The sequence below is a fragment of the Tachyglossus aculeatus genome, chromosome 14 (genome assembly GCF_015852505.1).
Source record: "Tachyglossus aculeatus isolate mTacAcu1 chromosome 14, mTacAcu1.pri, whole genome shotgun sequence".
NCBI classification, from domain to species: Eukaryota; Metazoa; Chordata; class Mammalia; order Monotremata; family Tachyglossidae; genus Tachyglossus; species Tachyglossus aculeatus.
This window is the reverse complement of record NC_052079.1, coordinates 822773-837127: the sequence shown is the minus strand read 5'-3', so window position 1 is coordinate 837127 and position 14355 is coordinate 822773. Positions and strand designations below refer to the sequence as shown.

The following is a 14355-nucleotide window of genomic DNA, read 5'->3' as shown; positions in this document are numbered from 1 at the left end:
CAGATCACTTCACTTCTCTGGGCCTCAGTTATCCCATTTGTAAAATGGAGATTAAGAGTGTGAGCCCCATATAGGACAGAGACTGTGTCCAACTTGATTAATTCTTATCAACCCCAGTGCTTAGAAAAGTGCTTGGCACATAGTAAGCACTTAACAAGAACTATTATTATTATTATTATTATTATTATTATTATTAGCCAGTCTAGGCTGGGATCCGCAGGCTCTGTCGGGTAGTCCTCCACCTTGTATTTTACTCGGCTCTGAAATCTGCAGTCCTACTGTGGTTTCCGCTGCCCCTTCCCCCACCCAGAAAGGAGGCAAGCTGAAGGAATCACACACTCGAGATTCAGGACTGCCAGCTCGTTTGCAATTCCGTGTATTAACGACCAGATTATAGATGTTTAGATGACAAATTACCTGAGACCGATTAGCGGCGTCGAAGGGCTCCACGGGCGCACTTGACATCCATGAATAATGGAAAAGCATTCCCAGAATTTGGCACCCGGGACTAACTCTTCCTATCAGGCATCCACGGGGCTGGCAAGGCTGGCAGGGGCTGATGTGGTGTTTAAGTCGTCATGAGCACAGGAAACGGCCTGTTGAACACGCAGCTAAGAGATCGGCTGAGAGGGGGTTGTTTCCCTAGTCAAGTCTGGGAAAAGGTAGTTATTAGGATGGAGCAGGGGAAGCCCACCTCTCCTCACTTGGCAGGATTCCTGCTTTCTGCATTGTCTCTCCAGCCCAATCTCTAGCTCCCTATCCCCGGAACTCCTCTCTCCCCTAGATCGTCGGTGCGTTATGGGCAGAGAACGTGTCTGCTAATTCTGTCGTGTTGAAGCAGCACGGGACTGGGCACAAGCACGGCTCCGTCGCTTGTCTGCTGTGTGAACTTGGGCAAGTCACTTCTCTGTGCCTCAGTTGCCTCATCTTTAAAATGGGGATTGAGACTGTGGGCCCCATATGGGACAGGGACTGTGTCAAACTCGATTTGCTTGTTTCCACCCCAGCGTTTAGTTCGGTGCCTGGCACATAGTAAGTGCTTAACAAATACCATCATTAGTGTACTCTCCCAGGTGCTCTGCACATAGTAAGTGCCCAATAAATACCATAGATTGATTGCTTTTAGACTGTGAGCCCACTGTTGGGTAGGGACTGTCTCTATATGTTGCCAACTTGTACTTCCCAAGTGCTTAGTACAGTGCTCTGCACACAGTAAGCGCTCAATGAATACGATTGATGATGATGATGATTTATCTGCAAGTCGCCCCGTCCCGATATCTCCCTCCAGACGGCTAACTTTGCAGAGGCCAGCACCTGTCCCGGATCTGGGACGTGAAGAGTCTCCCACACCCTGCCATTCCAGCTACTGGAAGATATTTTGGTCAAGATTCTTCTCATATTCCACATCTGGTCCCAATAGAATGTAAAAAGAAACTTTTCATGGTTCCCATTTCCTGAATTAGCAGCCCAGCCATGAGAGTCAGATGAGTTAGAGGCTGATAATTTTCGGCAATTGAAATGTCATTCCCTTTCCTAGCAGGAAGCCCTCTGTTTATAGACAGCTGGGTCAATAGGAAACGCGGTCTTATTACTTGCTCTTCCCGGGCGCTCCCATCAAAGGCACGAGGTAGAAGGGGAAATTGGGGCCAGGATGTGGATTAAAAACATCCACTGGGACGCGGAGGTTTTGATCTGGGGAGAAGGTAACAGCCACTGGTCCATTCATTTATTCAATCGTATTTATTAAGCACTTACTGGGTGCAGATCACTGTACTAAGCGCTTCTCCTTCTACCTCAGTGGTCGGCTTAGGCAGGTGGGGGAAAGTCTCGTGGTGACCACTGCAAGGAGAGGGCACCGTCATTTTTCCCACAGATCAATCGATCACTCAATCACCTTGCCCCCTTCTACCTCAGCTTGCTGGTGTCCCACTAAAACCCAGCCCACACACTTGGCTTTTCAAATCATCATCATCATCATCATCAATTGTATTTATTGAGCGCTTACTGTGTGCAGAGCACTGTACTAAGCGCTTGGGAAGTACAAGTTGGCAACATATAGAGACGGTCCCTACCCAACAGTGGGCTCACAGTCTAAAAGGGGGAGACAGAGAACAAAACCAAACATACTAACAAAATAAAATAAATAGAATAGATATGTACAAGTAAAACAAATAAATAAATAAATAGAGTAACAAATATGTACAAACATATATACATATATACAGGTGCTGTGGGGAAGGGAAGGAGGTAAGATGGCTCCTTCCAAATTCCAACCTTCTCACTGTACCTTCGATCTCCTCATCTATCTCACTGCCAACCTCTCGCCCATGTCTTATCTCTGGACTGTATATATACCTGTATATATATATATATATTTGTACATATTTATTACTCTATTTATTTATTTATTTATTTTACTTGTACATATCTATTCTATTTATTTTATTTTGTTAGTATGTTTGGTTTTGTTCTCTGTCTCCCCCTTTTAGACTGTGAGCCCACTGTTGGGTAGGGACTGTCTCTAGATGTTGCCAACTTGGACTTCCCAAGCGCTTAGTACAATGCTCTGCACACAGTAAGCGCTCAATAAATATGATTGATTGATTGATTGATTGACTGATCTGGCAATTACTCTCCACCTTCAAAGCTTTCTTGAAGGCTCATCTCCTCCAAGAGACCTTCCCTGACTAAGCCTCCTTTCCCCTTCTCCCACTCCATTCTGTGTCACCCAGACTTGCTGCCTTTATTCATCCCCCCTTCCAGCCCCACAGCACTTATGTACATATCTGTAATTTTTTAATTTATATTAATGTCTGCCTCCCCCTCCAGACTGTAAACTCTCTGCGGGCAGGGACTGTGTCTGTCGTATTGGAGTCAAGCAGCCAATAACTTGAGTACTGAGAAATGAAGGGGCTTATAAGATCCCCAAATTTGGCTCTGCCCCATGGAAAACAGAAAAATGTAATGCCGTGAGGCATAGAGTTGGCATACTGTCTCGTCATTCATTCGTTCAATCGTATTTATTGAGCGCTTACTGTGTGTAAAGCACTTTACTCTGAACAATGCTCACCTGAGTAGTCAGTGCCTAGAAGAAGGACACAACTATCTCCCTCTGTATCTATCTCTGTATCTGGGGTGGGGCAAGACCCTAGGCAGGACAGGGAGGACTAGCAATCAATCAATCAATCAATTAATCGTATTTATTGAGCGCTTTCTGTGTGCAGAGCACTGTACTAAGCGCTTGGGAAGTACAAGTTGGCAACATATAGAGACAGTCCCTACCCAACAGAGGGCTCACAGTCTAAAAGGGGGAGACAGAGAACAAAACCAAACATACTAACAAAATAAAATAAATAGAATAGGACTAATGGAAAGAGCCCATGATTGAGGGTCAGAAAACCAGGTTCCAATCCCAGCGCTGCCACTTGGATGCCCTTGGGCAGATCCTCTTTTTAGGGGAGACCAGCAAGCCCTCTTCTTGGGAAGCAGAGCCAAAGTCAGCTCTCAGGGTCGCATCTGGAGAGTTTCCAGTCCTCTACCAGTCTCAACTACGGGAGGGAGAGTCAAGCAGAGGCCGAACCATTCCATTCCTAGCTTGGGCAGTGGCTAGTGAGTGGAAAGCCATCGGCTGCAAGTCAAAACTCGCCCGTGCTGGGCAGCAGCGGCATGGGAGACAGTCGAGGGCGGAGACTCAGGTTACTACATGGAAGGCGGCGATGGTAAACCGCTTCCGGATTTTTAACCGAGAAAACCCCTATGGATCCACTACCAGAATGATTGCAGATGGAGGTGGGGTTCTGGGAGAGATGTGTCCAGGGCGTCGCTATGGGTCGGACACGACTCGACAGCATAAGACAACAATAACAACTGCCAAAGTACAGTGAGCTTTTGGCAGCGGAACATTTGGTACCAGGGACCTGTGGCTGGGGAGGGGAGGGCTTAAGCATCCTCATGGGCTTAAGCATTCTGTAGAGTAGGAATATCCTTGGGGAAGCCATCCTCCTCTCACCTCTTACTGAGAAGCAGTGTGGCCCTAGTGGAAACAGTACAGGCTTGGGAGTCAGGAGACCTGGGTTCTGATCCCAGCTCCACAACTTGTACAAGTCACTTAACTTCTCTGAGCCTCATTTGTAAAATGGGAGTTAAAACTTTGAACCCCGTGTGGGACACTGATGGTGTGCAACTTGATTAGTTTGTATCTAAATAGCACTTAGTACAGTGCCTGAAACATGCTTAACTACTATTTTAAAAAACAAACAAAAAAATACAAAAATCACGGAGGCATCAATTTTATTGAAGGTATCTTACCTCACGGAGAACAATCTATGCGCTAGGTGCATGGCCACACGATCGCAATTCTTTCCTCTGCACACCATGAGTGCTCAATAAATATGATGGCTTGATTGATTGATTTGCAGAATACTTCTATTTTCCCAAAGCACATATCAGTGATATTCCTTGAGCCCTTACTGTGGGGCGTGGCACAATTACCCCATTTTATTCTCACAACATCCCTCTTCATTTTACAGAGGAGGAAACCGAGGCAAAGAGAGGGTAAGCAGTTTGCCCAACGTCCCGCAGCGGGGAGGTGGCAGAGTCGAGATTAGGACACAGGACCCCTGACCGTTGCAAGCAACTTCCACCATGGCTTCCGTGACAGCACCAAATGGCAAAAGATCAGAGAGTTGAGGGGCAGCCATCCTTGTCGGGAGAAAGGGGGCTCAGAAACCTCTGAATCCAAGTCGGAGAGATTTGGGCAGACCTGCTATCAGATGAGAAAAAGCAAATTGTCATCGGGGCAATCCCCCAAAGTCCCGGGTGGAAAGGGCTCTGCCCTTCGGCCCTGAAACCAGGAGCAGGAGAGTGGGCCCTTCTCTGCTTCTCGTCAACTTCAAAGGACTAGGAGGGCCACGGTTTGTTTCAACTCCACCAACCCCACAGGAATTTTGTCCCTATCGGACCTCCGTTCTTATCTTTTCAGAAATGGAGCTGCCTAGCTTCCTGTGGCATCAAACTTTCTGGAAAGGTGTGGGGTATGAAAGATGGTAAGTTTTCTATTTATTTCTATTAGTGTCTGTCTCCCCCTCTAGAGCATAAGCTCTCTGTGGGCAGGGAATGTGTCTGCCAGCTCTGTTATTTTGTACTCTCTCCCAACTGCTTAGGGCAGTGCTCTGCACACAGTAAGCACTCAATAAATATAACTGATTGATGGATTGATTGACGAGCCAAGCGCTGGGCCTAGACAGCCACACATATATACATTCTTCCTCTCTTCCTCTTTCCCTTTCTGTCCCACTCTTTCCCTCCCTTCGACCACCCCCTTCCATCCAACCTCAGTCTGAGCAGGATACCCAGTTCTCAAACCTGCCCTCCCAGGACTCCCGGAGATCTCAGACTTAATCTGTCATTTACAAGCCTTTTCCAGCTGACTTTACTTTGAATGTGAGGCTCTTATTTCTCCTCCCTCACACCTCCCCTCCACACACACACACACACACACACACACACACACACACAGAGCCACACAGCTCCTCTCCCCCACAACCCAGCTCCATTCTGTTTGAAGTGCAGTGCTTCCCTTTCTTTGCATTGCTTCTACACGGTGCCCCAAGATAAGAAGGAGTTAGCCCCCCTGGGGAAAAGCTTCAGAAACCTAATCTATCTCTGAGGATGAGAATGCTATTGGGGTGCTTTTCATCAGGGACCCCCCAGGTCCCTAGGAACATTAACTAATTAAACAGGCAGGGGGACTGTCAGACGGGAGTCTGCCTGCCTGTGATGCTTCTCTTAGATTTCTTCTCACCTCTCTCCTTCTCACTCTTTTCTCAGATTTCTTTTCACCTCTCTCCTGAGCAGTCTCCTTCCCTGGCTCCTCTTCTGTCTCTCCCCCCCGACCCCCAACTGTGGGTGTCCCTCAGGCACTGTTCTGAGCCCCCTTCTCTTCAAACAATCAATCAGTGGTATTGACTGAGCAATTATTTATTTGCCCTTGGATTTGCCCCCTTTATTCCCCCCACTCTCAGCCCCACAGTCCTTAGGTACATCGATGAAATGTATTTATTTACATTAATATCTATCTCCCCCTCTCGATTGTAAGTTCCTTGTGGTCAGGGAAGATGTTGACCAACTCTGTTATATTGTACCCTCCCAAGCACTTAGTACAGTGCTCTGCACACAGTAAGCCCCGATTGGATTGATTGATTATTGAGCGCTTACTGTGTGCGCAGCACTGTACTAAGCACTTGAAAAAACACAGTGTAGTATGATCGGTAGACCTATGATCGGTAGACCTGATGCCTGCCCGCAAGGAGACAGACATCAAAATACATTATAGATAGACAAAATATTAGATTATAGGATATTTACATAACTGCTCTTCCCCTTTGAGGAGCTAAGATCTCCGTGTTGCTGACTCAGATCTATCTCCAGGCTTGAGATGACTCCCAACTAACCCCTCACCCTCTTATGATAATAATAATAATAATGGCATTTATTAAGTGCTTACTATGTGCAAAGCACTGTTCTAAGCATTGGGGAGGTTACAAGGTGATCAGGTTGTCCCATGGGGGGCTAACAGTCTTAATCCCCATTTTACAGATGAGGCAACTGAGGCACAGAGAAGTTAAGTGACTTGCCCAAAGTCACACAGCTGACAATTGGCGGAGCCGGGGTTTGAACCCATGGCCTCTGACTCCAAAGCCCGGGCTCTGTCCACTGAGCCACGCTGCTTCTCATCAGCTCTGTATTATCCTATATGGACAGGACATCTCTACAGAGATGTCTCACTGGTGTGGTAAACTCAATATCTAAAACCAGATCTATTCATCTTCTCTTCCGAATCCTCTCCTGATCATTGGCTCTATGGCATTCCATTAATTCTCCAATAATAATAATAATTGTGGTATTTGTTAAGTGCTTCCTATGTGCCAAACACTGTACTCAGCACTGGGTAGACACAAGACAACCAGGTCCCACATGGGGTTCACGTTCGGAGGAGGAGGAAGTGCAGGTATTGACTCCCCATTTGGCAGATGAGGGAACTGAGGCACAGAGAAGTCAAGTGACTTGTCCAGGGTCACGCAGCAGGAAAATGGCAGAGTTAGTATTAGGGCCCAGGTCTTCTTACTCCCAAGCCTGTGTTCTTTCCCCTGGGCCTCACTACTTCCACTCTACTGAACTGTACTCTCCCAAGTGCTACTTAAAGTGCTCCACGTCCCAGTATTCATTCATTCATTCATTCATTCAATCGTATTTATTGAGGGCTTACTGTGTGCAGAGTACTATACTAAGCGCTTGGGAAGTCCAAGTCGGCAACCTACAGAGATGGTCCCTACCCAACAACGGGCTCACAGTCTAGAAGGGGGAGAGAGACAACAAAACAAAACATGTAGACGGGCGTCAAAATCGTCAGAACAAATAGAATTAAAGCTAGATGCACATCATTAACAAAATAAATAGAATGGTAAATATGTACAAGTAAAATAGAGTAATAAATCTGTACAAATATATACATTCCTCTCCAGCAAACCTACTCATTGTGCAGCAAACCTACTCATCTCCCCCTTCTAGACTGTGAGCGCGTTGTTGGGTAGGGACCGTCTCTATATGTTGCCAACTTGTACTTCCCAACCGCTTAGTACAGTGCTCTGCACACAGTTAGTGCTCAATAAATACAATTGAATGAATGAATGTGCATCATTTCTTCTAGTCTCTCCCACCTTTGAGCCCTTCCTTGCTCATGCCGTTTCTCTTCCCTGGAACTCTTTTATTATTATTAAGTGCCTTCGAGTCATTTCCGATTCATAGCGGCTCCACGGATAGACTTTCTCCAGAACGCCCTGTCCTCTGCCATAATCCTCAACCTTTCTAATCAATCAATCAATCAATCAATCGTATTTATTGAGCGCTTACTATGTGCAGAGCACTGTACTAAGTGCTTGGGAAGTACAAATTGGCAACACATAGAGACAGTCCCTACCCAACAGTGGGCTCACAGTCTAAAAGGGGGAGACAGAGAACAGAACCAAACATACCAACAAAATTAAATAAATAGGATAGAAATGTACAAGTAAAATAAATAAATAAATAAATAAATAGAGTAATAAATATGTACAACCATATATACATATATACAGGTGCTGTGGGGAAGGGAAGGAGGTAAGATGGGGGGATGGAGAGGGGGACGAGGGGGAGAGGAAGGAAGGGGCTCAGTCTGGGAAGGCCTCCTGGAGGAGGTGAGCTCTCAGCAGGGCCTTGAAGGGAGGAAGAGAGCTAGCTTGGCGGAGGGGCAGAGGGAGGGCATTCCAGGCCCGGGGGATGACGTGGGCCGGGGGTCGATGGCGGGACAGGCGAGAACGAGGTACAGTGAGGAGATTAGCGGCAGAGGAGCGGAGGGTGCGGGCTGGGCAGTAGAAGGAGAGAAGGGAGGTGAGGTAGGAGGGGGCGAGGTGATGGAGAGCCTTGAAGCCCAGGGTGAGGAGTTTCTGCCTGATGCGCAGATTGATTGGTAGCCACTGGAGAACCGGGATTAGAACCCACATCCTCTAAGCCCGTGTTCTTGCCACTAGACCGCGCTGCTCCTCCGCATTCACACCCTTGTTGTGACTGCTGAAGAGATGATTCGGGACGGAGGCTGGAGAGAGGGCGGGCTGCACGGATCCTCGTTCATGCTAACGGATTGGGACTAGACTGTGAGCCCACTGTTGGGTAGGGACCGTCTCTATATGTTGCCAAATTGTACTTTCCAAGTGCTTAGTACAGTGCTCTGCACACAGTAAGTTCTCAGTAAATACGATTGAATGAATGAATTGGGACGAGATAATTGAGGATTGGGGAGCCAGGCTGATGGGGTGTGGCCAGCTCAGGGGCATCTGTGCTTCGGTCTCCATGGGCCTCCCATTTGGGCCTCCCCATTAGTACAACTGGGCGGGGAGCGGGGGAGAGGGGAAAGCTGGGCTCCGCAGTAATAATAATAACATTGTGGTATTTGTTAAGCGCTTACTATGTGCCAGGCACTGTACTAAGTTCTGGGGTGGTAACAAGTAAATCGGATTGGACACAGTCCCTGTCCCACAGGGGGCTCACAGTCTTAAATCCCCATTTTCCAGATCAGGAAACTAAGGCCCAGAGAAGCGACTTGCCCAAGGCCACAGAGCAGTCGGGATTAGAAACCAAGACCTTCGGACTCCCAAGCCACTGTCTATCCACTACACCCTGCTGCTTCTCACTGGAGTCGCTGGATAACCGAGAAGCGGCCCCAAACCCAGACTCCCTCCGTTCTAATGGTTCTTCCGATCTCCTGACTCCCACTTCCCTGCTCTAAAAGCAAATTTCCAATTCTAACCCAAAAGGAAATGCCACCGCGAAACTTGGGGAAGCTTGCCACCGCTTCGGACCAGCCAGTGAGATCAGGAGAGGGTAAAAAAAGGGAAATGAACCCGGAATCCAATCCATGCGCTCTCCCCTGTCAGATTGGAGTCAGGGCAAAAAGGAGGTTTTACGTCTCGTAAAAGCCTGCACAGCCCCTTCTAAAACTCCATTTCAATGGGCAGACGCGTACTTTCGGAATGTCTGGTTCTGCCTTCCCCCCATATCTATAGGCTCTGCCGTATCTATAGGCTCTGCATAGAGACCCAGAAACCAGAGCTAGGAGCTGCTCAGTTTTCAGAGGAGGAACCAGCAGACGGTGGGAGATGACAGCGTATTTTACTCTGGATTATTCAGTACAGGATTCTCCTGGACTGTAAGGCCCTTGAGGACAGGGATCGGTTGTGGTATTTCTTTGGTACCCTCCCAAGCGTTAAAGTAGAACACTCTGCCCACTGCTGGCATTCCCAAAGTGCTATTGATTAATCCTGGGATATTTTGAATTGGTGAAAGTAATCTGGGCTCCCGAAACAGAAACCCAACAGCATCTATCTCCATAGACGGAATATCGAGGTCCCCATCTGTTCGGTCACCCAGATGGCTCATCCTCCCGGGAAGAGAGCTGGATCTGGTACACCCGCAAAGCCAGAGAGGGCTGCATCCTGCTCTCGGCCTCCCAAACAAGAACCGTATTGTACGATAGTCCCGAGAGCTTTTCCTTTCAATCAGTCAATCTATTGAGTGCTTACAATGTGCAGAGCACTGTACTTAGTGCTTGGGTGAGTACAACACAACAGAATGAGCAGACCCGTTCCCTGCCCATAATGATCTTACAGATTAGAGGGTGAAGGTTACGGTCTCGAGGGGGGAGCTTACAGTTTAGAGGAGTGAAATTTACAGTCTAGAGGGAGGGGCTTACATTCTAGAGAAGGAGCTATTCCCTTATGCCCTCAAAGGACTTTAACAAGTTGATCCGGGCCACAAAACTACCCTGTTTTGCTGCCTACTTTCCTTTCTGTTTTTCTGAGTTGTTTTTTTCAGTGTCCCCTTTCTTCCCCGACAATACGCCCCTCGGTATGGGCCTAACTGCTGACCCCAGTCTGTAATTAGTTCATGTATATATAAAAAGTTGAATTCACTGTAGCTCTTCTGGCATTAGATTCAAATGGGCTTTGAAGTCTCCCTGGAGCTTTGATCCCAGATGCCAATAGAGTGGTCTTTGCCCAGGCTCAAAAAGCTTCCTTCTCCTCACCCCCTCTGACAGGGAGCAGCTCTTGCCGGAGGGCAGGCATCCCTCGGGCAGGCGGGTTGGGCCCTAAATGCCACAAGGCTTCGTTTTGTTTGGTTGCTGCGGTCTTGTGTGGCGTTTGGGCTTGGTGCTCCCCAGGATGAGGCATTTGCGCAGGGAGGTTGGACGTCAGCAGGCTGGATGGCACAGAGGGAGAAGGGTTCGCCCGCCTGCCAGCCAGACAGCCAGCCATCGGTGCCACCTTCCCAGGAAAGAAATTCAGCCCCCACTGAGTGTTAAAACCATTTGCACGCTTATCTCAGCAATTTGGTACCACTCTCAGGGTCCATCTGCTGGCAAATTTCCCCCCAAGTGCATGTTTGGGGAAACAAAGAGCTTTGGAGACTAGGCCTGTGGGGAAATTGGAGTGGGGTGATGAGCAGCAGGGAGGTGATGGAGTACCCCCTATGTCCCTTGTCTTTCCTAGCCTGCTGAGCAGGAAATGGGGGGCAGAGGGGAAAGGAATGGGTGACACCTTTCTGTTGCTTTCTGTGTGTGGCTGCATAGAGTGTAAGCTCCTTGTGGGCAGGTGACAGTGCCACTTCTCTGTTTTATACGTCCCAATTGCATAGTACAGTGCATTCACACGCAGAGAAGCAGCGTGGCTCAGTAGAAAGAGCACGGGCTTTGGAGTCAGAGGTCACGGGTTCAAACCCCGGCTCCGCCAATTGTCAGCTATATGTGACTTTGGGCAAGTCACTTCACTTCTCCAGGCCTCAGTTACCTCATCTGTAAAACGGGGAGTAAGACTGTGAGCCCCCCCGTGGGACAACCTGATCGCCTTGTAACCTCCCCAGCGCTTAGAACAGTGCTTTGCACATAGTAGGCTTAATAATGCCATCATTATTATTATTCACACCAAAGGATGCTCAGTAAAGCAACATGGCCTAGTGGATGGAGCACCAGCCCGGGAGTCAGAACGTCCTGGGTTCTAATCCCAGTTCTGCCACTTATCTGCTGTCGGTATGTCAATCAAGTTTATTGAGCGCTTTCTGTGTGCAGAGCACTGCACTAAACAACATAACACATAGTAGGCGCTCAATAAATGTGATTGATTGAATAAATGAATGAATTCCCTGCCAATAACGAGCTTACAGTCTGCTGTGTGACCTTGAGCAAGTCACTTCACTTCTCTGTGCCTCAGTTCCCTCATCTGTAACATGGGGATTAGCGACTTGGAGCCCTATGTGGGACATGGGCTAAGTCCTACTTGATTAATCTATATCTTCCCCAGGGCTTAATACCATATGAACTGCTTGCGAAAATTGAATAATTAGGTTCAGTGATCTCTGCCTCAAGGAGTTTACATTAGGAAGAACACAAGGGGCTGAATTGAGGGAGGGTGGCATCCAAATAGCCTTTAAAACCTCCCTTTGGAACAGAATTTTGCATTGTTTTGAAGTTTACCTTCCAAACCTGTGCTTGTTCTTCTTAAACTGAGATGTGAATGGACAGCATTGGACAGCATTATAGTATTCATCGGTAACTTGTACTTTGTAAGGAATTAACTCTTCCTAATGGTTGAGTATTTTATTGGTTTTTTTTAATGACGGACCCATTGGTAGAACTTTGAATTTAAACATGCAGGTTAAGAGACTTTGGGACCCATAGTGTAGGAACTTGGGACTTAAGAGCTATCCCATAAAAGTGGCATTTTTGCTGGCAGTCAGAGAACACATAGAAGTGAAATGAGGAGATAATTGAAATGACATGTCCAAGGACACTCAGCAGGCAAGCAGCAGAGCTAAAATTAGAACCCAGGTCCTCTGACTCCCAAATCCATGTTCTTTCCACTAGACCATGCTGCTTCTCATTTTTTTGTCTTAAAATGGTATTTTTTAAGCACTTACTAAGTGCCAGACACTGAACCAAAGGTTGGGGTAGTTACAAGCTAATCAGACTGGACACAATCCTTGTCCCACCTGGGGCTCACAGTCTTAATCCACATTTTACAAAGGAGGTAACTGAAGCACAGAGAAGTGAAGTGACTTGTCCAAGGTCACACAGCCGAAAAGCGGCAGAGACAGGACCCAGGTCCTCTGATTCCCAGGCTCATGGTCTCTACACTAGGCCACATTGCTTCTCTGCTTACTGTGTGCAGATGGCTATACTGGGCACCTGCTGTAGGTTAAAACACTGCACCGAAGGCTTAAGAATGTACAATTAAGGTACTGTATGTACTTAAGAATGTACTGTCTTTGAAACAGTTATAGCCCCATGGGGGACTTACCATCTCACGTTTCAAATTACAATTGTGCTGTGTTCCAATTCATATGATTTCTGATTTCCCCATCGTCTGTTACCCCTGTCTTTAAACATGGTGGGGTCCAAAGGAGACAAAAAATAAAACAATGGGTCTAACCTGCTCAAAACCCCAAGAAGCAGAGGGTCTAGTTTAACCGCTAGAATAGCGCTTAGAACAGCACTTGATACATAGCACCGTGTGGACTTCTAGACTGAAAGCTAGTGGGCAGGGAACGTATCTACTAACTCTATGTTGTCCTCTCCCAGGTGCTTAGTACAGCACTGTTCAGCACACAGTAGGTGCTCAAGAAATACAACTGATTGTTTGCTGACTTTTCCATTTCTGCCTAGGGTTTCCACTAGCGTTTCCCAGGATGTTTTGCCCTCCCACCTCCAAGCCTTCACCTAATGGCTTGGAGGAGAGCAAGGGTCCCGGGGAAGCCCTGCCCAAGAATCAATAGATCAATCGAAGCTATGTACTGAGTACCTACAGGAGGCAGAGCACCGCACAAAACTCTTGGAGAGTATGGCAGGGTTAGTAGACATATTCCCTGCCCTCGAGGAGCTAGACTATGGACTGTAAACTCCCCCCCTAGGCTGTAATCCAAGTTATGGACTTTTACCTCATCTGTAAAATGGGGTTTGAGACTGTGAGCCCCATGTGGGACAGGGACTGTGTCCAACCTGATTACTTTGTATGCGCTCCAGTGTTTAGTACAGTGCCAGGCACATAATAAGGGCTTAACAAATACCATGAAAATAAAACGTATACGAAAGTAGATTTCAGCAAGTTGGATCCTCCTAGTTCTCTATAATTTTCTAGAGAGGTGAAACAGATGGCCTAGTGGAAAGAGCACAGGCCTGGGAGTGAGAGGTTGTAGGTTCTAATCCCATCTCTGCCACGTCTGCTGCGGGACTTTGGGCAGGTCACTTCACTTCTCTGGGCCTCAGTGACCTCATCTATAAAATGGGGATCAAGACTGTGAGCCCCATGAGGGACATGGGCCGTGTCCAACCTGATTACCTTGCATCTACCCCAGCATTTGGAACAGTGCTTGACACATAGTAAGCACTTAACAAATACCAAAATTATTATTATTATTCTTAGAAAGAGGGTTACACCTTCTCTGAAAATGTTTTCTGAGCTCTTTTGTAGCTCTCACTCCATCTTTACCTCAGCTGCCAGGACGAATTCTCCTCCCTCTTAATAATTAGTAATAGAAATAATAATGATAGTATTTATTAAGCATTTACTTTGTGCCATACCCTGGGGTAGATCCAGATAATCAGATCGGACAGTCCCTGTCCTACATGGGGCTCACGGTCCAAGAACAGAGCAGGTATCACACCTCGAGGAAGAAGAAATGGCTTATCCCCATTTTACGGCTGAGGAAACCGAGGCCCAGAGGGGTTGCAGGATTTGCCCAGGGTCATCCAGCAGATCTGGGTCCAGAATT

The 14355-nt window shown here is 47.4% G+C and overlaps 1 protein-coding gene across 1 annotated transcript in view; it reads left to right on the top strand.

Annotated features, from left to right (window-relative positions):
• The first annotated feature begins 578 nt into the window (after positions 1 to 578).
• Positions 579 to 14355, top strand: part of DACT1 (dishevelled binding antagonist of beta catenin 1) — a 30609-nt gene continuing 16832 nt past the window's right edge. The window contains 4 exon segments of the mRNA XM_038756697.1: positions 579 to 662; positions 785 to 787; positions 4982 to 5045; positions 9964 to 10055. Coding sequence (XP_038612625.1) covers positions 579 to 662; positions 785 to 787; positions 4982 to 5045; positions 9964 to 10055 — 243 coding nt within the window.